We start from the raw sequence: 27,489 nt of genomic DNA on the forward strand, positions 1-27,489 counted from the left end.
CTGTTTTTGCTGAAATACCACTGTTTCTTAGTCTTTATCCCCAGGTTTCCTAGAAGGTAGTTTATCCCACTTGTATCAAAATAGCACTTGATGTTCCAATGCAGGCTCTTGTGCTGGGCAATGCACCAGCACCCTGAGAGAGATGGTTCCTCTTCTAAACAGGTTTGATCTAGATACATCAAGAAAATAGTGAAAGGGGAAACAGATGGGGAATGAATTATCCCAGATCATCCAGCAGAGCTGGGACCAGAGCTCCTGTTTCCATGCCTGTGTGCTCTATCTACTAGGCCACAGTGGGCCACCCCTAGATTTTCCTTTTGTTAGACTAAGTTGTATTAAATCAATGTATATCACGGAACCTTTTGGCCCGTACATAGGCAATATCATTGGTTTTCTCCTTTCTGATTTGAAAATTGCTTTGAAAGGCTAGAATCTTTTCTACCTAATGGGCATCTAAGTAGACATAGGCACCAAAGTGCAATGCTGTTAAACAGTGTTCAAGTCCCTGCAAAGCCATTAATGCATCTACTTTTGTTAATCATCCATCATCTCACCTTGCCCCCTTTTTGTGTCCTTGTGACAAGGTATCTAGTAGAATTTCCAGATTCATTGGAATCCAACAGGGCTGCACCATGAGCACTTCAGCTGTGGCCTCAAACTTCTGATTTCTGGGCTGTCAACTGTGCACCTTAATGCCCATGGCAGCCCAGCCCCCATCTGACCCTAAATAGTGTAAAAAAAAAAGCAGTGAGGAGGAGGACCCACCCATCTTTTGCATTGGCTGTTTTTCAGGGATTCAATCAAGGTGACACAAAGTTATATTTAGGCACTTAAGACCACATAGGTGCCTATTAGGTGAAGTAGACTGTGTTCCAAAGTGTTACTCTGGTTGGTGCAAAAGCAGTAGTAGTGTACTGGGGAGGAAACAAGGGGAGTGGGGGGTACGGGTGACTAGGGCACCAGCCCCAGGAACCCATTTTGAGGGGGCCTAGACTAGCAGCCCCTGGCATAGATAGATCCAGGATTTTAAAAAGGGAAGTGCAGCTGCAGTGGCCAGTGCTCCAGGGGTGGCTGCTCTCCTCTGCTCCCAGACTTCCCTCCTCACTGTTAGGGCAGGCAGATACTGCCATGGGAGAGCAGCTGGAGATTTTTATTTAAATCCCTGAATCAGGTAAGAATCCTCTCCCACCCCCATTCTTGGTATCCCCTGACTTCCCCTCTGTGCTCAGCAGCACCTTCCCTCCCATTTCCCCCTCACACTGCTTACACCTCTGGGTACAGGGAGGCCCACTACTGCCACCACCATCCCAGTTATTCCTCCCCTGCTCCAAAGAGAGCTGCAGGCACAGAGACAATCCTAGCAGGGTGTGGGGTAGGGTGGCCATCATAGAGGATAGTCTGGTTGTCCTCTGTCCTCTATTGATACGAAACCGGACGCCTTTATGTCCTCTATTTTTCTCTTGAAGGCGTCCAGTTTCATTTCAGTAGAAGACAGAGGACAGAGTAGCAGAAAACCAGAATGTCCTCTACGATGGCTACCATAGGGGCCTGGGCCAAATCAGCCTGTGTGGGGCCCAGATGCGAAGAAGCTGGCAGTGGTGGTGGGGGTGGGGGGTGAGTGACCGGATGCAAAGCCTGTGGCAGCACAGAGTCACCAGTACTAGGCAGGCCCTGCAGGAGGGGCCACAGCAGCTCCGCCCAGCTCCGCGGGGCCCAGGGTGGTCACCCTGATTCACACACCCCTCCCCCGCAGGACGGCCCTGGCTGCAGGAAGCAGCTGCATGGGGAGCCAGGGTCAGCCAGGGACAGCAGTGATGGCAGCAGGTGGTTTCTTCCCCCTTCTCTGCACTAGTCCTGGGCAAGCCGGGTAACACCCAGCTTGTGTTGCCCCTGAAAAGAGGAAACCTGTCTGCTGCTTCCACTGCCATTGTCCTCAGCTTATCCCAGCTTTCCATGCAGCCCAGCTGGAGCAAAGCCAGAAGCAGTTCTGCAGCTTCCCCCCAACATGTCTCCATCACTTGGCAGGAGCAATGGGCATGGGAGGAGAAGAGAAGGAGAGGAAAGGAGGGAGGGGAAGTGACACCTGAGTATGGAGTGACACCTGAGTATACAGAGGAATGGAGGGGTTGCTGGGAGAGGATGGGATTTTTATCTGCTTCAGGAACTTAAAAAAATCCCTGGCTACTCTTTCTTCAGCATGGTGTGACTGACTGACTGCATCACCACAACTGCTCTGAGTCTGCCCCTGGCCTGTGGGGAGCCCCTGCAAGGTTGCTATAATCAGTGTACAGGGAGCCAGTGCCCCAGCTGCAGCAGTCTGAGCCTATACTGCAGCAGTAGCTGCCACCAGAGCATGGGGAGCCTGGGCCAAGGCAGGTAAGAGTCTACTTGCCAGCACCCCCTCTCTCCTACACTGCTCTGCCCAGGGCACCAAAGGAGTGTTATGGCTCTGGCCAGCTGGTTGCTTTATCAGGTTAAGCTGAATCAGAAAAGAGTGACCTCCCACATCACAAAGGGTCATTTACACCAATTTAAAAAGAAATGGAATGCTAAATTAGCTTCATTATGCACTCACCAGCAGTGTCTTGATTTTCAGAAGTGCTAAGCTTTGTTTCTTTTTCCATGTTCTTATGACAAGGCATTTAGCAGAATTGGCAGATTTCATTGGAATCTGACAGACCACACCATAAGCACTGGGTTGTGAAGCATGGACCTTAGTAACCATGCTACCCCAGCCCCCAACTGAGCCTCTAGAGGCTTGACTGACAGTCAATGGGAGGTATGAGTTTTGAGTTTTTCTGAAAATCAGTCTGCCTGGATGTAGGAAAATCTTGACCTCATTGCTCATGCAGCGCCATAGATTTGCATGTTGTTTCACAGCTGTATGGAAAGACAAAGTTTCTGATGCAAGTAGCTGGAGTGACCCCATGACATTTTTATTCAGTCAAATCTATTGTCTTCTGTGAATGGATTGCATTAGTCCAAGCTGTAATGTGGTACTGATTGAAATGGTACAAAATAAAAAAGAAATCATACCGGTAAGCAGTCAGTCTGTTTTGGTGTCACTTAACCTTTGCTTCTTGTCACTTCCAGTGTTCACTGTGCTGCTAAATCAGCTGCATTTTCACTCAGGTACAAGTGGTTAAAAGCAAAAGCTTTCAGTTTTTTTCTTTAAAAAAAAATTGATTCTTGTGCCCCCTCCTGTGGCCACATGGACACATGCACATAATTGAATAATTATGGCAACAATTGAAAATATTGCTTTAAAAATAATTGAAAGTACAGTGATGGATCATCTGCTGTTATTATTTGTTGCCATTTCAATTGTTTAAAGAAAACCAAACAAGAACCAGCATTTAGGAGGAAGCTAAAGGAAGGCGGAGATTTTTCAGCCATTGCTAAAGCTTCACTTAGCTTCCATTTTTGCTTTTATCACTTTACCTTGGAAAATCATCTTAATTTTCCTCTATATGTGTAATTTAAAAATAATGTGCTGCTGCCTTTTAAAGCTTTGGAGGTAAGAACATCTGATTGAAAATGCTTGCATTGAAGACCACCAGTTGCATTTTAGCAAATTTATCAGATACTTTTCTTATGTATAGATCTGGATCTAGAGCCTTTCTCACTGATCTCTGTGCCAATTCTGTGTTTAAACCTTGAGGTCAATGGGAGATTTTGCCATTGGTGTCAGTCAGAGAAGCATCAGGAATTATGTGAGAGTTTACATTGCCTGCTATCAGCTTGTTGGAACTTACGGTGCTTGTACGTGCAAGGGGGGTTTAGTTCCCCTAAATTGAAATGGTGGGGTTTTAATTTGTGGGTTTTTATTTGTGACCCACTGTTTCAATTTAGGGGCTTCCGTCACTGTGATGCAAAAGTGACGGCCAGCCGGCAGCTCACCTTCCCTCCCCCCGCCCCTGCAGGCAGGCTCTGCCAGAGGTGGGGTGGGGAGACAGCATCAAGGGGCCCCCTTTTTTTTTCTGGCAGAGCCTGCCACCTATTGCACGGCTGGGGGGTGAGTTGCCAGTGGCATAAGCAATACCATAGGCGATGCGTTGAGAGGGCATGGGGTGGGGAGCCTGTGACTCCCCAGATTTCTGTACCCACAATGAGGCATAGGGCTGCAGCCTAGCTGGACCAGCACCCAGCAGGAGCTGCCTCCGTGGCCCAATGGGCGCGACCCAGCACAGCAGGAGTGCCATGCCACTATGGCTGCTAAGGTGCTGCCTGCTTGGCAGCAGTGGGGGGGGGGGCACAGCTCCACATAGATCCTGCAGCCACCACTTGGAGCCCTGCACCAGCTGCACTGTCATGGATGCCAAAGTGAGGTGCTGTGGCAGTGGCAGCACAGAGTTGTGCCCCTCTGCTGCTGCCAGGTGGGCAGGAGGTGCCTCACCTTGGCAGCCATAGATGCACAGTGCTCCTGGTGGCAGCGGCAGCAGTGGTGGAGGCAGTGGCAGCAGCAACATTGAGCCTCCCAGCCGTGTTCTGCACTCCCTTGCCAGGTCCTGCCTGATGCACTGTGGAGGTGGCTCCTGTCTGGTGCTGGTCCAGATAGGTTGCAGCCCCATGCCCTGCTGTGGTTGCAGAAAACTGGGGGGCACATGCACCCTACCCCCCCATGCATTGCCTATGCTCCCCCTTCTCCCCACACATCACCTATGCCCCCTCACCCCATCCTGTGTTGCCTATGCACCCCTTGCCCCTCCACTCATCACCTATATCTCCCCACTATAGACACTTACCTGCAGGGAGCTGGGGGAACTGCTCTAAACTATGCTGCCTGGCTGTGTTGCTGACCATATGCATGTGTGCACACGCAAATGCACGTGGCCCCCTGCCTCTGATTGCCCTCCTCCGATTCCCCTCAGCCCCAAGCAGCCCCTTGCAAGCTAGAACTCTGTCAGCCTGCAAGGGGAAACCCATGGTTTCCAGGGTTTTTCACCTTTAAAGGGGTAAATCTGCATTTTTCTGGAGAAAATGGAAAACCCAGATCCCTGCCAATCACTCACTAGCTTAGGCTTGCATCCCATGCCTGCCTGGACTCAGGCCTCTGTCTCCTTCTGCCCTATGCCCAAGCACTTTGCCCATCTTGGCTATCCCTGGGTCAGTGACCCTGTGCTGGGCCCCTGGCTCTGTCCCTGCCCTCTGGGCTTCGTGTCCCTTCCCCCATCAGTCTCTAGCTATGGCTCTCCTTGGCCTTTAGCCCCTCTCCCTGGGCTCTGGCACTACTCCCAGACCAGTTGAGATCTCTGGGCTCCTTGGCCCCAGCAGTCTCTGTCTGTGGCGCCTCATTCTTGGGCCCTACTCCTGGGGCCTGGCCCCACTCCTAGGCTAATTGAGACCTCCCAGGGTATAGGCTTATTGACCCTGCTTTGTTCTCACCTCTCTTGGGCTATGGTCCCTGACCCTGGCTCTTGCCCCTCTTAATCTACTGGTCTCTGACCATGGCTTTGGCCCTGCTCCTTATCCTTGGCCCCTATCCCAAGGGCCCTAGCTCCACTCCTGGGCCAGTTGAAATCTCCACTGTCCCTACAACCTCAATCCTGAAACCACCAGTCTTGTTTTCCCAGTTCAATATTAGTTAGAATCCTTGCTGCAACCCTGCTGCTCAGACACTCTTTCTTCCACGGCTCTTAGAGCTATACTCCCTGCTCAGTTCAAACCTTGAACTATATTCTGCTAGCCTAGTCCCTGTGGGTCATGTGCCCCCTAACTGCTCCCTGCCACATGTGCAGGCTGCTTCTCAGGCAGCCTGCCTTTTCTTAAAGTAGCAGGAGCATCAAGCCTCCTCCTACACTGGAGTAAGGAGAGGGGGAGTCAGTAGAGACCGAGTTTCCAGTCTTGGCTTGTGTTCATCCTGTTATGATGTGGGGTGCATTGTTCCTAATGCAGACTGCAACTTTCCACACCATGTTTCCAGCGTAAGGCTGATGAAGGGGAAGATCTGCCCTTGAAAGATATGTCCATCATTGATCTCTGAAAGGGCTGAGGTTCTCTTTCATTTATCTCAAAAGAAATGACATCTTTACCAAAAGACATCTGGCAAAACTCATCAAAAAGTCAAAAATCCACCCCAAGTCTAGAGACACATAAAGCAAGCAGGGTTAACACATACTGTAGTGTCAACATACAAAAGAGTGATGTGGCCAGTGTTACATCTGGTCATTGTTGACTGCCCACCTAGAACTACCAGGAACTCACAACCAAGTACCACACTGAACTGAGAGGGCAGGGGCCTTTCCCACAAATCTAGAACAAGAGTTGAACTGATGGACTGATGGCCTTGGATCCATACCAAGAGGCCTTATCTCCTCTATTTACCAGAAGCTTCTTTTTAGCATTTAATAACATAGCTCTGGTTATTCCATTTATTCATTGTAAAACCTTTTTGAACCCTGTTCAGTGCTTTGTCTCCATCATTTCTTGTAGCGTTGAGCTCTGCCAGGTAACTTGTGCTGTTTGAAAGCAGCATTTCATTTCATCAACACTGAATTTGCTATCATTCAGTTTCACTGAGGATTCTCTGGTTCAGGTAGCATGATAAAGCATGAGTGTACAATCCTTGAATAAAGCCATTTATTATTTTTGTATACTTTTATTACAGGCAGGATGGGGGAGGGTTGTGGGTTTTTTAGAAGATGAACAGTCTTTGAGCTTACATGAAAGTTAACAATAAATCAAACTGAGTCTCCAAATGTCAGTAGCTTTCAAAAATTCACTAAAAAGTAATGGAGTTTTCAGATGCATAAAATCCTTAAAGTCAGGATTGTGCTTGCATCGTGTTACCAGATAGGAAAGAAAAATCAGACCCTAAAAAATTTGCTATTTATTTTTTTCTATATATGATATTTCAAAATATGTTGCTGATTTCACCACCTAGATCATGAGACATATATCACACATCTAGCCTGTTGGCTAGCATGGAGGCCCTGGTTTTGACTTGCGAGCTCTAGGAGATCAAGTGCTACAGGGGAGGAGCGAAGTTGGAGTTGGAATCATGGGCTGCCTATACACGTACTTGTTGGCGTTCTGATCGAATCGAATCGAGTTTGCTCTGTGTCCTAGTTAGAATGCTCCAGCATCACTGCAACATCACATGTATTAAGCCCCACATATTTTGAAATGGCTTTAGGGTGCTTTATCTAAACCTCGTTGAATGAGGTTTAGATAAAGCACCCTGTGGCCATTTTTAAGTGTGCGGGGGCTTAATACATGTGATGTATTATATATATGAGATGTATTAGGAGCCATTTTAATTAAAGCGGCCGTCTGGGAACCGCTTTAATTAAAACGCCTCCCTCCACATCCCTGAGCACATTTATAGGCAGCCATAATACAAGGAGCAAAACAAGAAACAATTTCTCAGTGTCAAGGGGGTATTCTATCCAGAGTTCAAAGTATTCAAATGAGAAAAGAGGATGTCATCTCACAGTATCATAGGGTGCTGACAGACGTGATGGTTTGTCAGATGACTGGCCACTGAAAGTGTTCCACAGCTGTGCACTGACAGAATTGGAGTGCTTTCAATTAACATCTGTCAGCGTGTGCTAGGGGCAGGGCTGGACTGACTCAGCTCAGCTCTGCTCCAGGCACTGTCTTCAGAATGGGAGGAGGAGAAGGGAGGGGAGTGAGTTCAGTGCTGGAGGGTAGGGCAGGTGGATTGGAGCCCCCCCAAGGTGGCTGGGGAAACCCCAGAATGGACCTCCCTACCTTGCCCTGCTCCCCTCCCATCCTGAGAGAGCATGGGAGCTTGGAGAGGGGGGTGGGGCCAGGGGACAGATGCTGCAGACGTTCAGCCTCTCTCCCCAAGGTTAGCTCCAAAGTGGAGATTCATCACCCACCCTTCTGATCCAGCAGTGAATGTCTGTTGGATCGTGAGAATTGATCTAACTCATGGTGTTTTCTGTGAAGCACCATGAGTTAGAACCGGGAGCTGCATGTCTGTCAGCATCCATAGTAAGTCCTCTCTCTGCCCCACCTCCTTCCTTCAGTGAGGCACTTGAACTTTTATTGTTACTTACTGTTTTGCATTATTGCAGCACCCAGGAACCCTTGTCACATTTCCACAAAGGAGGGATGTTTATGAGGCACTCCTCCCAAAGCTGATAGGCAGTATGGGAAAGACCACCAAGGAGCTGGTTTGAAAATGTAACTGGTGGCATCATGGGCATCATTTAGTACTGAATGAAAGAGGATACAGAGGGAGTCACAAATGGGCATGAAAATGAAGGAAACTAGTACATGTTTGATAGCATACAGAAAGAGAAGCCAGTGGAAGGGTATAAGGAGAGGGGCACCATAAAAAACAGAGAATCTTTGCAGCATCAATCCAGATAAAAATGAGCAGAGAAAGATGTGATTTATCAAGGCCAGAGAATAGGATGTTTCAGTAACTGAGACCAAAGATGACAAAAGCCTGGATGAAAGTTTTAACTCTGTGGGTAGATAAGAAAGACTGTATCTTAGGAATGACGTGTAACAAGGATCAGTGATAGGAAAGGTATATCACCTTTCCAGTGCAATGCAAAGAAGGAATCAAGACTGGAAATATACTCTTAGTGCTTAGTATGTACACTCTGCATAAAGAGCAAGGCTCCTGCACTGTATCAACAATTTCTTCTAAACCCTTTAATGAGATTCTTTCCAAAGCATACATTCTCTATCACACCGCATATAAAGCAATTAGAGGCTAAGAGAATCACTTGACCATGGTCACTTATGGAAGTTATTACCCAAAATTGCCAAACAGCAAACTTAAAATTCTCTCCTGCTTGTATTTTTAGGATGTGAATATAGAACTTAAAGTGACAACCTATGCTCTGGTTACATGTATATTTCTTAAGACGATACTAGTAATACAGACAACTCCCTCCTCCCCTAGTGATGCTAAAATCTGCATTTAAGACAATGAAGTCTATGCAGTATAACCTATGCCTCCTTAGTTTTGCTCTGTCACCTTCTAATATCTGAATCTCCGGTTTACAGACTTAACTATAGGCATGTGGTTATTTGCTCAAACAGCAGGGACTCGTGCTTTTAGATCCAGAGTTTCAAGTTCCATCTCAGCTACTGACAACCTATCCAGGAACTTCATGTAGTATGGATGCATCCTGCTTCCCTTCCCTCAGGATAGAGCCACAAATAGCAAACTCTCATTAGACTTGCTAGACATTATATTATGGAACCTTCCTTACATATTAATGCAACCTTGTACATCAAAAAAGTGTCTCTAAGTGAATGTTGCAAAGCATAGTCAGTATTTCCCAGGTGTTAACTACTCAGGGTTATTAATGGGAATTATCCACCATTACAGAAGTACTGTACATGTTGACTTCAATGAAAACAAACAGATTCTCTGTAGACATAGATTTATGCATTAAATTACTAGAGCTTTTCACATTTCTGTAAGAATCAGGCCCTAAATAATTTCTGAAAGTGCATGGTCCTCTTTTCTTTATACCTGATGAAACACTTTCCCACCTCAGTCCCACCTGACAGGTCATAAACTTCCGTACTCTGCCAGTAGGCCAAATAAGCAAAGGGTCTTTCCTCTCTTCTTCCTCCTGACTTCATCACAATGAAACAAAAACAATTTTGTTCTGCAGTGAGGGGCTGTGTGAAAGCAACACAGAGCAAGTATCTTTTTTAAGTGCTACACTTCAGAGAAACAGCAATTTACAGAGCATATTAAGGAAAATGTAATAGTCAAGTAAATATGTATAAGCCAATATTGCCCCTAATTATTTCAATTTCAGTTGCTCCTTGAAGCCAGGGCCCCTTGCACAAGCAGACCCAGGATTTTGTAAAATGGGGTGTGGCAGCACAACTGGCACTGCAGGGATGACTGCATCCCTTGATCCTAGCTTCCTTCTCATCCACATTGGGGTCTCAAAGCTTGCTCCTGGAATGGCGGAGAAAACTCCGGGGGTCTAGGAGAGGGAACCTGCCTGCTGCTAGTGCTGTCTCCGACCACCAGGGGGCAATGGGAACAGTGGCAGTAGTGTGTGGGAAATAGAGGGGAGGAATGGAAGGGGAAGGGTTGTGCTACTGAGCATGGAGGGGAAGGAAGGGAGGGGAATTCTTATCTGTGTTGGGGACTTTAAAAAGTCACCAGTGGCTGCTGGTGTGATGTGGTCCGAAAAGGGCATGCAGCTACGCCATCACACCCCATCTTGATTCTTTCCTGCCTGCTTGTCTTCTTCTGTGTCAGATAATGTGTACAGCCTTATCAGTTCGAAAACTCACTGGGGTTTGTTCTGAAGTATTGCAGTAATTCTGTAGTGTAGCTGGGCTATTCCCAAAGGTACCACTGTGTCTTTAGTGACATATCCATGTGAAGTTTCACATGGAAAGTGCTGCACACAGCGAGCAGCTCACAATGCGCAACAACTTTTTATTGGTCCTCCAGAACCGAGGAGCAACGAATTCTGTGCTCCGTTGAGTCATTTACTGGCACATCTCTTCATTAGCTCCCAGTGCATACACCTTTCCTTTTTGAACAGCATCCCTGGAATAATCACACCTTCCCTTTTATGACTTGCCCCGAACCTGGCACCTTCAGTTCTTTACAGAACAGTGTCCTCCAGTTTCACTATGCTGGGAAGCTGCGTTACAGGGAAAAGTGCCACGTTTTAATTAGCAGTGGTGAGCTACCTCATCCAGGGTTTCCAGAGATTTCCTCTTTAAGAACCACTCAGACACAGTCCTATTACCTTATAAAACCTGACAAGTGTGGATGAAGGAATGGCTAGCTACAGGTGCAGCACGAGGTAGAGGTAAGCACATACTTTCTAATGCCTGCACTCTGTATCGTAGATACTTTCCCTAAGTATCCCTTTTGGAGGAGCCGGGTGGTGAGGTCTGACAGTTTGATAAAAGATTATCAGAAAACACAGGGAGGTGCTAGGCCTATAAAAGCAGATGGTAAATGCAAAGGATCCCTGAAGTCTATGGTTAAGATCAAAAAAAGAAGAGGAGGTGGGAGTAGATGTGAAAAAGCAAGATAGATTTGAAGGAAAAAACTTGCCTTGCTTAGTGCTGCTTATTTATTTGTTTCAGCTGCTGGAACAAATCCCTTGTACAGAAAAAGACCAGATAACATTCCAGTCTTACTGTAATGCTGTGTCCTGGTTGTCTAAGAGCCCTCTGGAAGCCAAACTTAGAGGTAAGGCACAAAGGTTCATTGTCCCTTTGTTTTATTAACATGCATCTGCCCTTGGTATTATCTGACTATCCATCCTAGTATCTGAGATGTGTTTGATAAAAACATGTTTTTTCTAATGTGTGGTTCAGTGACAGATCACATGTAAGGTTCAGGCAGTCTACATGCAGGGAAAGAGAGTATGACAGTCATGGCACATTATCATATTTAACTATATTTGGTGGGTTGCCCTGAAGCTGCTCCAAGCTTGACCAAGTCTTTGAAGCAGTCAGGCTCTGGAGCAGAACTGGATCAGCCCTTAGTTCCTAGGCTCTTCTTCCTCATACTTACTTTGAATGTAATTTGCCGCCTAGAACCTCAGCCACTGCAAATCAATGTAGTTCCATTGACATTCCTAGGCATTTCCCAATTCACACCCAGTTATATATCTGTCTCTCACACTTTGTTGATAAGAATTACCTAGTTCTCACTGTCTTATTACAAACTTCAAATCACAGTCCCAGTAGTGTGACATCTGTTAGTTCCATAGTTCCTAGGTATTATGATTTTTTTTCTTTAAAAAAGAATAAATATGTTATAGTTAAATATAAAAGAAGGGTCTGTGCAGTCAGACCCTAACCACAAGGTCAAATTCACTGAGACTGAATTAATTTCCCCCCAACTGACAATCAGAGCCATGATTTCTAAGAAGGACATTTGTTTTCCAGAAAGAACGTATCCAAGAACATTGTTCAGTTCTTCAATTGAGAAAGTAGCTGAGAAGTCCTTTGTTCATGAATGAGCTGGTGTCTCACTTTTAGTTATACAGGGACCCTTATGGCAAGTTTTGGGAAGGTTAAAGAACTACAATAACCAAGGGCCAGTTTTTGGGAAGTGCTCCATACAGGAGCTGGGGACACAACTTTTTTTTTTTTTGCTCACTGTCTGAACCAAAAAGAGTTCTTTTTTTTTGGATCCACCTGGAATGTTTCATTTGGTTGACCTATTTATTTGACCCAACAAAACTCTTTATTTGATTTTTCAAATTTATTTTAGCTTTTTTAACTGGTAAAAGTTGATTATAATATTGAAAATAGTTTCAAGTAAGAAATCAAAATGTTATATTTAAAAGACATCTGAGTAAAACATTGTGACTTTTCCAAATGTCCTTTTTTCCAGTCAAAAATATTTACTGAATTTGTGAATAATTTCAGTTTTCTCTTATTTGCATTTTGTGACAAAAAATGGCTTTCCAAAGAAATTATCCCAGCTATACTCAGTACCAAAAAATGCCATTGTTCTCCCTAAGGGGAAGAAAGAAAGTTTGCTTGCTCTTCTAGGCAATGTCTAGTCCAGGGCTTGGTTATGAGAGTACTGTACAATGCCTGGGAAGCAGAAGATGCAGGTTCAAACATCCACTGGATGTGGGAGGCCTAGAACCCAGTCTTCTCCCCTGCAAGTGCCTCAACCACCAGGCTATTGGGTTAAGAGGTGGATGGGCCCACTGTCATTTTACTTCTAGCAGATATGCGCACAGGACAATTCTATTTCACCACAGGGGAAATCGAATCCTAAACTGGGATCTAAGTGCCTACCCCTACCCACTGCAAGGCATCTAGCACTATGAGAGCTGGCAAGGATTCTGCTTATCATCTGATGCTATACACAAGGAGCAGAAGGCAGCAAGAGTTAAGTTCTGTAGTTCAGGGCTGCATGGGGACTTGGTCAAAGGTTGCAACTAATGACTCTGCAGTTCTCATCACCCACCCATCACTGTCAAGGAGATGCAATAAAGGACCCTGCAGGGTGTGCTTGCTGCAGTTAAATGGGTCATACGTTGGATTTCCTGGCACACGTTAGTTGTTTATAAGAACAGCTCTCATGCTATGCTCAGGATAAAATAATCTGTGCTGTAGCATCAAGAAAAACTATATGTCATCCACTTCTGTTCTTTTTCAAGTCCAACCTATGACAGGCACAACTACTCCCTGTTTATTTGTGCAACAAATTTTGCTCATGTCTCATTTTTATGGCTACATGTGTCCTGGTGAGAGCATAGTTTTATGATGCCATGTGTCCTAGCTCTGCTGATGAAGTCTGCAAGGTCAGAAGCACTCTTGGCAAAAAGTGAGGGTCCTCATTCTCAGCTACAACTCCACTTGTGGGTCCTGATTTACCAGCTCCCTGGTTCAGCATCAGGCAACCTAACATCCTTGAACAGGAAAGAAAAGGGTGACCTAGACAATCTCATGGACTCACACTTAACAGAGACTGAAGGCACAGCCCGCTCCTTTTCTATCAGAAATCAGTTTCATACCCATTAAGCAGTGAACCCAGTGCCTTTCCAAATGGGGTGTCCTGAAAATAAAGCATGGTCTTTGTATAAGTATGGAAGGGAGAGAGAAGCCAAAAGGAATTAAGAGCTGCGGACAGAGAATGCCAAAGTCCAGCAACTTCTTGTCAAATACAGTCCTCTCTAATGGATACTGTAATGCTGCAGCCCTGGGTGGGTTGGCAGGTGCAGGAATTCAAGTTGGAACTGCTGGATATTCATGCATAAGCCCTTGTACTCAAGCTAAAATGCCTAGCTCTGTTAGCTATAGCTACAATAGGCTCAGCCATCTTGATCTGTGCCCAGCCATCGTGAAAGGGAACAGAGCGCTAGACAGTGGGAGTGTCTACATGTGCATTTAGTCATGACTAGATTTATTGCGCAGTAAGCCAATGCACAGTAAGTGAATTTGGGTAGGTGTCTACTCATGCAGGGACCTGACACTAAATCTAGGTCCCTCCAGCCCTGCCATGCACCAGGGGGAGCTCCAGCCTCCAGCCCCCGCTGCCAGCACTTGGCAGCTATGTTTGAAGCCAGACCCAGCTGCCAACACTTGGAAGCCATCTTTAAAACAGTGCCCCTCACTTTGATCTCTGGGCAGCCAGTTTCAGTGCGCAGAGGAGCAGTGTGCCACACAAAGAAGCAGCACATGGCAGCTCTGTTCATGCCCCCTCTGTGTTCCTGAGCTATGGCTGCCTCAGCTCCTAGGTCTGGCAGTAAGGTACAGGGTCCTCTGATCCTGCTGGCTACCTCGGTCACCCTGCTAACCCACCATAGTCACCGTCACTTAGCCCATGGTCATCTTGCTCTGCCTGGATTCCCCACATGCAGTGACTGCTTGGCCGGCTGCCACATGCCCTTTCAGGGCCCCCACTGCCATGCAGCTGCTGCCGGCAGTTACACTGATGCGGAGCTTCACTAGGCTACCACCAGTGCCACCATTGCCCTCCTGTCCCTTCAGCCCCAATACTTCTGGTCCCACCATGCCAGCTAGGACTGGTGGCAGTGCCTGTTGCAACACAACTGGGATGCCAAACAGTGGATTGACACAATTAGGATTATCCGGGCCACCTTTCCTGACCTGCTGCACTGGCTCCGGCCCCAGGACATTGGCATGTGCTGAACCCTCTCCTCTGACACCTGCCTGGCTCTGCTAGTTAAGCTGTTCATGTATGTGAGGCACTTGTTTGGGGATGGCAGGGCCACTGCTGGGGAAGCTGTGCTGGAGGTGTGTGGTGCCCTCCAGGACATGCTGGTGGACACCATCCTCTGCATCTGCAACCCCCAGGCAGTGGTCGCAGGGTTCCATGCACTGGGGCTCCCCCAGTGTATCAGGGCCCTGGAAAGTATGCACATGCCGGTGACCTGCCCATCCCATGGAGACAGCCCCTATTATAGTCACAGGTGGCTCCACTTGGTGGTTCTGCAGTCAGTCATTGATCACCAGGGGACCACCCACGTCAGTGCTGACTGGGCAGGCAGAGTGCATGACGCACATGTATTCAGGAACTCTGGACTGGGTGTGCTTGTGGAGAGCGGGTGCTTTGCACTGGGAGTGGAGGACCTGCAGCTAGGTGTCATCGTCATCCTAACCCTGCTCATCAGGGACCCGGTATACCCACTCCTGCCGTGGCTGATAAGGCCCTACACCGGGCAGCTGGACCCCCCTCCCCAGGCCCACTTTAATTGGTGCCTTGTCTGGACCTATGCTGTCATCAAGTGTGCCCCCCCTCAAAGGTGCTCCCTCACTGCCCACCTTGAAGTGGTTAAGAACAACCACCCCCAGGGCCATTGCTGAAGCTTGTGTGCTGCACAATATTTGCCCAGCACTTTCCCTTCAGTTTGGAAGGGAAAGTGAAATACCACTCAGACAAATCTGCCCCTCTCTTGTCTACAGCAGCTTGTCATGTCTCATATTGGCCCCATTTTCTTCCTCTCTGCCCCATGTGCAGCATGATGGGATATTTTGGCCCTTCCAGGCTAAAAAGGGAAGTATCACCTTAGCTGTATGTTCAGTCATTCCAAAAATATTTGTTGGAACTTCTAGTGAATGTGAAGCTGTCCTGCCCATGCAGCTAGAATGTATGAACACAGACATTTGCTATAAATGGGGAATCATCTTCTCTCTAGCTGAGTGTTACATAGCAATCCCAAATATGGCCCTGGTATATGCAGAGTCACACATCACCACTGTAGTCTAAAAAGACACTCTCTAGAAACCAAGATGGTCATTTGAAATGGACACATCACCAAAAACACAAGTGTCAGATAGCCAAGACTAGATGTGCATCCCCACTGAAAGTGCACCATCACCAGAGGCCTTGGGAAGACACCACAAAACAAAAGGATCATAAGCATACCATGAAACAAACAGCCTGCTTAAAGGTTTGAAGCATCTGGTTTATAATAAGCTCAACTGAGAATGTAACAGGGAACAGCAACAGACCTATACAGATATGTTGGTTTGTTATGAGTCTCTCTCATTTGTTTGATTTTAACTACTGGATGGATGAGAAGGCTGGTGAAGTTTGGTAACACTGTGACTCCTAACTACAAAGTGTGACTCCCACAGAGAGAGTGGGGCTTTGTTTCCCTAGGTATAAAATAACCTGGCTTTGTAGAAGAAAAGTTTGCTTGTATTAATCCCTGGGCTATTGCTACATTTCTCTACTATTGCCTGCCAGTCAATTTTCTTCTTAGATCTTCCTGGCAACTGACTAAAAACTAAAAGGCCCAGTTCTCTTTAATGCCAAGGCCTGCTTTCATCACTCCGGTAGTTTAAAGGAGCCTTTCAGTAGCTGGAAACTGCATGTACACCTAATTTAAGGGCTGTGTATACTGCCGGAGTGTAAATGAGAATCAGGCTGTCATTCTTGACAGCCTTGTCCAAATTCCCACCATTATGTAAGTTCAGGGTTGTTTATTTAACAATGCAAATGAAGTCTTCATTTTCTGTTACCTGCAAGTCTCCAAGGACTCTGCAGCTCCCGGGGGCAGGCAGCTATTTTGTTTCCAGTTGAAAGCGAACGGTTTTAGAGGAGTCGCTATGCTTTTGTTCTCTTCATACATGGTAAAAATCAGTTCAAAAAGTTTGTGTAGGGAAGCTAACAGGTAACAGGAGGAGGGAAACTACAAAAACTTATGCTCTAACCCCTCTACTCACTTTGCTGTTCCTTCCATTTCCCCACTTATTTGTCAGCTTCTAGGCACAGACTCTGTCTCATCCATTTGTACAGCACCTATCACAACAGGATCCCATCCCATAGCAGGGGTTCTTGACGCTCCCACAATACCAGATTTCATCATTATTTATCCATCTCTCGCAGTTCACGCAGACCATTCTTTCTCTGTCCCCGCATTCTGACGCTCATTGTCTTCTGGAGCAGTGAGTGGCCTACAGCCAGCCAGTGGCTTTGAAAACTCAGGGGACAGCATGTCTGTGCCAATGCAGAAGTAGTGTCTGCCAGGAGAGGGAACAGCTTTTTATTTTTTGCATGCCACAGCAGTAAGGCAATGCTAGGAATGACGAGAGCAGCTTTCCAAAAAACAGCTTTCCAAAAAACATCTGAAACAGGCCAGGAGTCTTCAAAAATGTGTGAAACTGCCTGCAAAGGTAACTTAAAAATGAAATATGAATAGTTGCACCCTGGAAGCTACCTGCAATGCCCAACCACTTTTATTGGTCCTACCAAGCCTATGAGTAATGCTGCATAGCCTTGTGTGACACCTCATGGCTCCTTGTTACAGAACTGTCCCTTTTGCAGACACACGTTAGTGAAAAGGAGGCAAAGCAACTTCCATTTTGCTTTCATTACATGTTCAGTAGGGCAGTGAGAAACGGCACCATTTTGTTTCGACATTTCAATGGGAGAGTGCTTCATTTTGATTTTTTTTATTTCGAAACCGTGGTTCCATTTCATTTCATCGAAACTGTTTCGCTGTTTCAACGCTGTTTCAGCGTTTCGCCCATAGGCTATAATGGGGAAGCATGAAACTGCCTGAAACAGACTGCCAATGTGGGCTCATCAGATTGGCCTGAAATACTTACCCTGGGCTAGAAACAGTGCCGGTGAACTCTGAGCAACCCCAAGGGTGAAGCAGGGGAGCCCTGCCCTGTGGAAAAGGAGAAGCCAATAGAAAGAAGGGGTTTTCAATCCCCTCATTCGAATGGAGTGGGGATGGCCGGGGTTGGGGGCTCACCACCCTGACCCCTGGTTGGCCAGTTTGCAAGCCAGGGAGGGACTGCCTGGGGTGAGCTGACCCAGCAGAGGGAGCAGAGAGACCCCTCTGAAGAGCCTCGAAGGCCCTGGGAGAAGAAGGCAGCAGCAGTCAGCTGTGCCTCCAGCCCTGCAGCAGAGAGGGAGCAGCGGCCAGGGCTTGGGGCAGAGAGCTGGTGCCCCAAGGCCCCATCGCAGTGTGCTGGACATCCCGGGTGTCCCGGAGGCTAGGGGTGGCAGTCGACCCCCCACTCCACTGCAGAGAAGAAGCAGCAGCCAGGAGCGCAGGCAGCATCCTTATCCAGAGCAGGGAGCTGGGCTGGTGAGTTGAGGAAACCCCTTACCTGTCCCAGGGAAGTAGAACAGCAGCAGGCAAGGCACTGGGATCCTGAGGAGTGGCAGAGCGTCACGACGAGAGTCCCTGGGAGCTCGGGGCACAGGCTGGCGCTCGGAGTGGGATTGGTGAGCCGCAAGGCGTGTGGGTCACCTGGCCAGTCATCTGGAGCAGGGGTTTAGAGCAGCAACCCCTAGGAGCTGCCTGTGCTGCTGGCCCTCTGCCACTGACTGCCCACAGAGGGGGACTCAGTCCTGTCCCTTATTCTGCAGCTACTTGTCATCAGATGGAGTCCCTGAGCTTTGTGCTTGGGTCATGCCGATTGCTCCAGGAGCCTACTCTGTTGCCTTTTGCTTGCTTTTTTGGTTGCCACAGAGGGTCACCCTTCAGGCTCTTTGGGGGGTTGGGGTTTGATACAATTTGATTGCTGCAGACCAGAAAAGCTTACACTGTGGCAGTCTGTCACTTATTGGGAAGCCTGTTGGAAATGCTGGAAATGAGCACCCTGCTTCCTTCCTGTAGCATCTCAGCAATGGCCGAAAGCTGCCAGTTACCCTACCTGTGGTTCTTGAGTCAAGGGTTGACTAATGCATTCTGGTTTGTTTTGCCATTTAAGTTCACTTGTAAATAACCTTCCTGTTATTCTTGTTTTGTAAATAAAGTGTAAATAGTTAAATCACTTAAGTGCTAGATCTTCTTGGGACCACGGGCTGCCCTGTGGGGAGCAGGGGCTGGCTGGAAAGTAAATTGGTCCTGGCTGGAAGCCCTGCCACACTCTCACCACACCATCCCTGATATTTGGGCAGAGGTGGCAACTATTGGGCCGCCACCCGGGTTACACTGCCTATAACTTTGTCATTTCTTGGCAGATTTGGCAGGGATGGTAACCCCTTCTGAGGGCATGAAGTCTGCCAAGTTTCAAAGAGATAGGTGCAGAGGTTTCTGGGAAACTTAACCACAAGCTGCTGACAAACAAAACTCGTGTCACGTGTGTGTTAAGGTGCAGTGGGGTGAAAACAGCAGGCTTGGTAGCCCCTGCTAAGGACACAAAACCTGCCAGGTTTCAAAGAGATAGGTGCAGGGATTTCTGGAAAACTGCACCCCAAGCTGCTGACAAGCAAAACTCGTGACATGTGACTGTGCATGTGTTAAGGCGCAGCTGTTTTTTCTGTCCCTCCCCCAGAGCACTGGGATTGGAAGGGACCTCAGGGAAGGATCACAGTCACTGGCCAGCTACACACTCAATATCAGAGCAGTCCTCCCCCCTCTTCCCCCTCCCTCCCCTTACTTTCTGTTTCCCTGCAGGCAATCCCAGCTTCGAAATTTGAAATTTTTAGAAACTTTAGAAACGTTTCAAGTGCCCTCATTTAGTTGCAAGGCTGTTTCGAAGCCTTTTGTTTCATTTTGATTTTGCTGTTTCGAGCTCAAAACAAGTTGAAACTGCATCAAAACGAAACATCCGGCGAAATTTTGCACAGCCCTAATGTTCAGGTTTGACTCTGGGCAGCACATGGCGATGGTAGCCTTGTTATGGATGCAAGAATCTTGATTTTCATTTAGGAAAACAAAAAGCTCCTGTGCTGGAGACCAAAACAATAGCACAAACTGCTCCACTCACTTCAGTGAACTTGCAGTGCATGCTGCCAGTTGTTAATGTCACACTGCCAGGCAAAACATGGGAAAAAGAGGCTCCACTTATGAAGGATAAGACAGTTTACTCAGAACAGCATCTCAATTTGATATCCTGAGTGGACAGGACTCGTACTGTTGCAGAGCTGGGAGGAGTACCATTGCCTTCCCTCTTTGCCTCGTGGTTCTGCCCCAGGTTCGTGGATATTTGCTGCGGTCTGACACACTGGTTTAAAAGCGTTTTCCTATTTGTTTTCAAAGAATAGGAGAGCACACTGGGCAGGGCTCTCAAGGCAAGGGATCGTTGAGCAATACCGATTATACACTCAGCTTATGTCTCCTGCTGAAAGCGCAAGACTCTCAGCAGGAACCACGGGCACATTAGGAATGGCAGCTTCAGCCAGGCCCATTTAGCTGAATCACAATGACAGCATGTGGCTACAGTGCAGAATAGTTGGTAACATGCTAGTAGTGTGCAAATCAGCATGCCTAGGAGCATTGTAAACCCAGCAGAACATACCTTTGGGTCAAATCCAGCTAAAGTTGAGGAAAGATGCTTCTTCTTTCTTAGCCAATGGAAGTTTTACTATTGGATAAGCATGCCCTACAATCTACCACAGCACTTTTACTACATGGAAAAGGAGTCCAGGGGTGCTCACCCAATTTGCAGCCTGATGACTGACTTCACTTCTCATAACTTCTACACCTGCCATATGTTCCCTCAACTCCTGGGTAGGAAGGAGAGAGAGAGCATCCCCAAAAAGGGCAATGAACAAGAGAGTAGCTTTATCCTATTCCAATTGCTTGTCCTGGTGTCTTCCTCCTCCCTTTAACAAGATCTCTGTGTGTACATGTATAGGCACATTATTTCTAATTTGTCAGCTTTTAAATCAAATCACATATCTCTGGGTGTAGGTCAGCCTCTGTAATTGATAAGCTATAAACTTTATTGGATTAGCATGGCTAAGTAATACAAGTAACAGGCTGAACAAGGTTCTACTTAGGCATCACATTACTGTAGCTATCAATCAATCATCAACCTCACATGACCAAAGTCAAAACAAAATTATGGATTAATCATCAAGGATTGAAGTAAGAATCGGCAAAAGACTTTGCTAAAATGCCTAGTAGGATTAACTATCTGAAATGAAAAGCCTGGCAATACCATTTTGAAGTGCAGAGTTCATTTGATTAATTAAGTAATTACAACACAGTGCATTTCCTGCAGATTAATGACCAGATGGGAAAGCTGATACTCTGATTTTTTCCCCTACCTTGGGCCATTAACCCCAGCTGGTCTTCAAGCCATCTTTTACTGGAACAATGATTCCTATTAAATCTCTTTTCTTAAAAAACAAATATTAAAAGTCCTATTTTCTTCCCAGCATGGAAGTTTGCAATAAAGTAAAAAAGCTTTAAAAATATGGTGTTGTTATGATGCCTAGCATTTCTATTTATTAAAAGCCATCAAGGGCATTTTCACTCATTTTCCCTTCTGGCCAATTAAGATAGCAAATGCCAATCTTTCTTCCATCAGTCAGTTTCCCTTCCAAACTATAACAATAAAGTAGAGCTGCTGGAGTATGTCTAGGTGATTCAGTTACATTGTAACTGGAGGTACCTAGGGCGAGAACAGCTTCCACTTTTCTTACTTACCTAGAGTTTGGGATCCTATGGGCCAGATTTTTCCAATGTGATCAGAAAAAGATCTTGGCCAGATTTTTCCCAATAGCCCAGCATGGTGCGTACCAAACAGATTAGAAATGCTGGTCTTTATTTAGGCTACCAAGCTCTGTTGAGAAGCTGGCCGCACTGCTCAGAGTCTAAGCCTGTTGATTAGGGCTGTGAGAAGCTTCAGGTGGTGATTCGATTTGGAGGAGGTCCAGCCCAATTTGGTGGCTGAATCTCCGAATCTAAACCAGATCAAGAGACCAATTTAAAGGTCCAAATCGATTCGAAGCTCTCTGAATCTTCGGCAAAGATTCGGAGAGCTTTGATATTCGTGCAGTCTCCGGTGGCAGCTGCAGGGAGCTGCAGCAGACTCCAAGCTGGTAAGTAGTAGCGGAAGGGAGAGGGGACCATAGGTGGACCCCTGCCAGCCCCCGCTCCCCTAGCCTCCCCATGGCTACCCATGCCCGCCCCAGCGCCCAGTACTTTAAAGAAAAGCCCCAGTTCACTGGATGCTGCCAGGCAGGGGGTAATCCCTGCTGCCCCCCACTGCCCCATGCTGCATGGGGGGCTCTGCACGAGATTTAAGACCTGTTCCTAACAAGGGGATAGGTGCAGAGGTTTCTAGGAAACTGCACCTCAAGCTGTTGACAAGCAGGAGCCAGGGAGCAGGAGCAGTGTCCTGTGATCTGGAAGACAAATCAGGGGCTTGCACTCCCTGGAGGAGTGTGGCAGAGCCCCCATGGCCCTCCTGGGGGTGTGGGCAAGCCCCCGATCTGCCTGCCAGATGACAGGAGGCTGGTGCTGCTGGCTGGGGCCAGTGGCAGCACCATCTTCCTGGCACGGGCTGTGCCAGTCCCAGGTGGCAGCACCAGCCTCCTGTCAACTGGCAGGCAGATCGGGGGCTTGCCTGCACCCCCCTGGGAGGGATGCGGGGGCTGTGCCAGACTCCTCCCAGGGGTGCGGGCCCCCAATCTGCCTGCCAAATGACAGGAGGCTGCTGCCACCTGGGACTGGCATTGGGCGCACCCCACACCCATCACCAAGAAAATTGCTGCTGCCACTGGCCCCAGGTGTCAGAACCAGCCTCCTATCATCTGGCAGGCAGACTGGGGGCTCACCCACATCCCTGGGGGGCTGTGGGGCTCCCTGGGGCCAGCAGCTGCACCCAGCACTGGTCCCAGGCAGCAGGAGCAGCCTCCTGTCACCTGGAAGGCAGATTGAGGGCCCGCACCCCCGGGAGGAGTCTGGCAGAACCCTGCAGCCCTCTTGGAGGTGCAGGTGGGAGGATGCTGTTGCCGCCTGGGACCGGTGCTGGGCACAGCCCACACCCAGTGCAACTCCATGCAGCTGAGTCTGGTGGTGGGAGGCGGAGCACAGCCTGGCCCTGTGCTCCGCTTCCCCCCATCGGGCTCAGTTCCATAGTGCTGCGAGCCACTAGGAACTGAGCCCGATGTGGGGAAGCACCTCCCACCACCAGGCTCAGTTCCCAGCAGCTCACAGCCCCATGGAAATCAGGATGGTAGTGGGAGGCAGAGCTCAGCCCTGGCTGTGCCCGCCTCCTGCTACCAGGCTGCAGGCTGAGCTCCATGGGGAGTCGATCGGCGTGCAACCCTGGCTCTCCCCTGCCTCCCACCACCTGGCCTGCTGCTTCGAAATTTAAACTGTAATGCAGACACCCATCAGTAGGAAGCATTGAGGAGACTGTTTCTCTTCTCAGCTCTGTCACTGGCTTGCTGTATGAACTCTTGGCCAAGTTATTTTGTCTCTGTACTTTAGGCTAAGTATAAGCATTCAAGAAATCTGCAGAAGTGCTCTAACCTTCAAGCATTACTCTAAGTGCCCCTAGTTAGGTTATGAGGAAGCAGAACACATTAGCCCTTGTGTATACAACCTGAGCCCAGCCGATAGTGGGGTTCTCACACACCTCCCAGTGTAGGGCGCTCCCGCCTGCCCCTCCTTGCCCATTAGCTCGAAAACAAAAGGCAAGAGCAAGGGTGTCAGCTTTCAGGTTTCCAGGTGTTGAATTTTTGCTTCCTTCTTGTAAAATAATGAAGTTTTCATTGCAAAGATGGCTAAGTGTGATATCTTCCATGTTTCAGGGATACAGATTGTAGCCATATTGGTCCACCGGCAAAAGGAATTAGAACTCATGATAGAGGTGATATCTTTTATTAGATCAACTGGATATTTGCAAAAAAAAATTATTTTTAGGTAATGTGCGTTAAATCTAGTACTTCCAGGTGCCTACACAGGAGTGTAGAGGCTGCTCCAATGTGCTGTAATTACAACGCATTGGAGCAGACTCAATTCAAGTCTGCTCAAGTGTGGCAATTACCTCACTCCAGCAGCCTCCCGCATCTCGCGTATCAGCATCCCCACACTTAAAAACAGCAGAGAGAGGACTTGAACGAAAGCTTGTTAAATGAGCTTTAGTTCAAGTGGTCCTGCAACCATTTTGAAGTGCGGGGACACTGATACATGAGATGTGGCAGCGATTTAATTAGAGCGCTGTCCTCCCCCAGAGCATGTGTAAAAGTGCCTTCCATTGTGAAATACTAGAAAAAAATGCACATTCACCTATTTTACTGCACATTAGCTAAAGAGCACTTTTTTGCAACACTTTAATGAGCATTAAAATAGGCTAATGTCTATTTTAAAACACATGTGTAGATGTGCCTACAATGCCTAATATTGCCTGGTACTGTTAGGGTCCAGCTAGTTAGGCAATTAAAAAAACTGATGGAATATTGACACAGCACCAAATACCTGGTGATCTTAAGTCATCCTTTCCAGGGCCAGCAAATGGGCCAGCAAATGGGACACCCTGACTGCTTCCATTCACTAGCACTTCAGGAGAGTGGTGCTGTTTGTCTACTGGCTTCCTAAATTCTGTACAGATTTGAGAGAATCTACTGGGTTCCAAAGGGAAAATAAAAACACTGCTTCTTTTGCAGGCAGGCTTCTTTTGCAGATTAGGAAGACAAGGAAAGAGTTTCCTCTCCTCCCATGAAAGAATGTGAGGTGTTTCCTAAGGGGAACGTTATAGACACTGGGTCCCAGTGGGGTTTTTTTTGTTCTTGATCACTCAGTGGCTCTAAAAAAGGAACACTACATTAAGGCTAGCGAGTGCATTGGGTTATTCATATAGCCAGGAAAAGTGACAACCGAAAAACAGTAACTAATAAACAATCTAGGAGCTTGACAAAAAAAGTTGCCAGAGCTGGCTGCCTATGGGACTTCCAGCAGCATACCTGTTAACAGACTGTCTGAAACAGCTTTCTATCTAGTGCATATGGGTCCAAACCATTACTTGATTGACCAGCATTATTCGAAATTGACTTTAAGACATGAGAACAGAGAAGCACTCTCTGCATCTTTATGGGCTATTGAATACATCCAAGGTTTCTGGGACTTTGGGTCTGTGAGCTGGGCTCATGGGTTTCTGGTCTTGCATCCTGTATTGAGCTTAGGCAGTGTAAGTACTTTTCATAATCTACAGTTTACACACACCTTCAGTTTTCCCAGACAAGTTGGAAAGTAGGGTTACTACATATTATAGACTTCATAGATTTCATAGACATTAGGGCTGGAAGGGACCTTGGAAGATCATCGAGTCCAGCCCCCTGCCCCAGGGGCAGGAAGTCAGCTGGGGTCAAAGGATCCTAGCAAGATAAATGTCCAAATATTTCTTAAAGGAGTCCGGAGTAGGTGCTTGCCCCACCTCTGGAGGCAGTCTGTTCCAGTCCTTGGGGGTTTGGACAGTAAAGAAGTTTTTCCTTATGTCCAGCCTGAAATGGACAGGGAGGAGTTTGTGACTGTTTGACCTTGTTATCCCATGGGATGCTCTGGTGAACAGGCGTTCCCCCAGATCCTGATGTGCACCCCTTATATACTTATAGGCAGCCACCAGGTCCCCCCTGAGCCTGCGCTTTTCCAGGCTGAAGAGTCCTATGGCTCTCAGCTTCTCATCATATCAATTTTGCCTTATGCCCAGCTTGAAATGGTCTTGGAGGAGTTTGTGAACATTGGACCTTGTCATCCCTTGGGGCACTCCGGTGAACAGGCATTCCCCCAGATCCTGATATACACCCTTCATATACTTTGTAGGCAGCCACCAGGTCCCCTCTGAGCCTGTGCTTTTCCAGGCTGAAGAGTCCCATGGCACTCAGCCTCACTTCATAAGGCCTGTTCTCCTGCCCTCTGATCATACACGTGGCTCTCCTCTGGACTCTCTCAAGCTTCTCCACGTCCTTTTTAAAGTGAGGAGCCCAGAACTGGATGCAGTACTCCAGCTGTGGCCTCACCAAGGCCAAGTACAGCGGGAGGATGACATCCTGGGATTTGCTTGAGAAGCATCTATGGATGCAAGCCAGAGTTTTGCTCGCTTTACCAGCTGTGACATTGCATTGGTGGCTCATATTCATCTTATGGTCAATCATGACCCCAAGTCCCTTTCGGCCGCAGTCCTAGCAAGCATAGCAATGCCAAGCCTATAAGCATGCTGTGGGGTTTTTTTCCCCCAAGGTGGAGTACCTTGCATTTTTCAGTGTTGGACGCCATCAGGTTTTCATCCACCCATTTTCTGAGCCTGTCTAGGTTGGCCTGGATCGCCTGCCTATCCTCAGGTGTGGACGTTTTACCCCAAAGTTTGGTGTTGTCAGTGAACTTGGCCAGTCCACTTCTGACACCAATGTCTACATCATTAATAAAGATGTTGAAGAGTATAGGCCCAAGGACAGAGCCTTGGGGGACCCCACTGGTCTTGGTGCACCACAATGATTGACTTCTGTCAACTACCATTCTCTGGGTCTGACCTCGGAGCCAATTCCCCAGCCAGTGGACTGTGATGTAGCAGAGGCTGCAATTGGCCAATTTTTCCATGAGGAGATCATAGGACACTAGATCAAAGGCTTTTCTAAAGTCAAGATATATGATGTCATTCTCCTCTCCCTTGTCCAGGTGATATGTCACCTGGTCATAGAAGGAGATGAGATTCGTCAGGGAAGACCTACCCACAACAAACCCATGCTGGCTATCCCTTAGGATGTTGCCATCAGCCAGTTTGTCAAGAATGGTCTCTCTGATATTTTTTTCCAAGATCTTCCCTGGGATAGAGGTCAGGCTGATAGGCCTGTAGTTCTCTGGATCTACTTTCCTCCCTTTCTTGAAGATCGGCACCTCATTGGCCTTCTTCCAATCTTCAGGCACTTCACCTGAGCACCAGGAGTTCTTGAAGATCCATGCCAGTGGCTGAGCTATGATGCCTGCCAGCTCTGTGAGTACCCTGGGGTGTAAACTGTCCGGGTCAGCTGACTTGAAGGTGTCCAGCCTCTCAAGGTGTTCCTTCACATGGTCCACATTGATCTAGGGGAGCAATTCTTCCTCAGCCTGGCCATCCACTGCCGTATTGAGCAGGGCTGTCCCATGGGGCTGGTGGTAAACTGATGCAAAATACCCATTAAGGAGGTTGGCTTGAATTGGCATGCTTCAGTGTGCTGATATACATTTTGGGAATGTTCAAATATATATGTTTTTACTTCTGTTAGGGAACTTGCAAATTGCCAGAAATCAGTGCAGATACATCAATTCTTAAGACAGTGAGCAGAGGCAAAATAGCAGCTGACCCAAATTCAGCACTTGCTCAACTGAACCCATGAAAATATGCAATAAGAGAAATTCAGAGGTAAGTAGTTTTCTTTGTGTGGATGGATCCGTGTTAACCAGAGGAAGGAACTGGGTAGTCCTGGGAACAGAGGGTTTGCTGAGTCTTGTCACTGACAGCCCAGGGGTGAGGCACTCAAGCAGACCACACAAGCTCTAGCTGAGACTAGAGTGCTGCCTTGGGAGGGGGTGAGCAGGGTGCTTCAGACAGCGCTCCCTGGGATGCCAGTGGAATGCAACCTACCATGACTTGCAATGGGATGTGGTACAGATCTTTGTTATGGTGTTCTAACCTGCAGCGCTCAAGTCTGATACCACATCCATCCAGGGTTATCTTAGATTGGGATCTGTCATTTTTACAGTGCTCTGCGTGCCCTGATTGTCTGCTTAGTTATGGCTGCAGAGTGCTTTCTGCATGCTTACCATGCAATTAATGTAACTGCTCTACATATGAGGAAATTGAGACCAGGTAGAAAAGAGGGAGTGGGCCTGATCTCTACTG

The 27,489-nt window shown here is 47.6% G+C and overlaps 1 protein-coding gene across 1 annotated transcript in view; it reads left to right on the forward strand.

The window, feature by feature from the left end:
• LOC109283970 (uncharacterized) overlaps positions 1–27,489 on the forward strand; it is a 70,560-nt gene that overhangs the window by 19,095 nt on the left and 23,976 nt on the right. Inside the window, exon 3 of the mRNA XM_059723487.1 lies at positions 11,062–11,167. Coding sequence (XP_059579470.1) covers positions 11,062–11,167 — 106 coding nt within the window. The remainder of the gene's footprint in view (positions 1–11,061; positions 11,168–27,489) is intronic.

Source organism: Alligator mississippiensis, chromosome 3, assembly GCF_030867095.1.
Source record: "Alligator mississippiensis isolate rAllMis1 chromosome 3, rAllMis1, whole genome shotgun sequence".
In the NCBI taxonomy this organism is placed as follows: domain Eukaryota; kingdom Metazoa; phylum Chordata; order Crocodylia; family Alligatoridae; genus Alligator; species Alligator mississippiensis.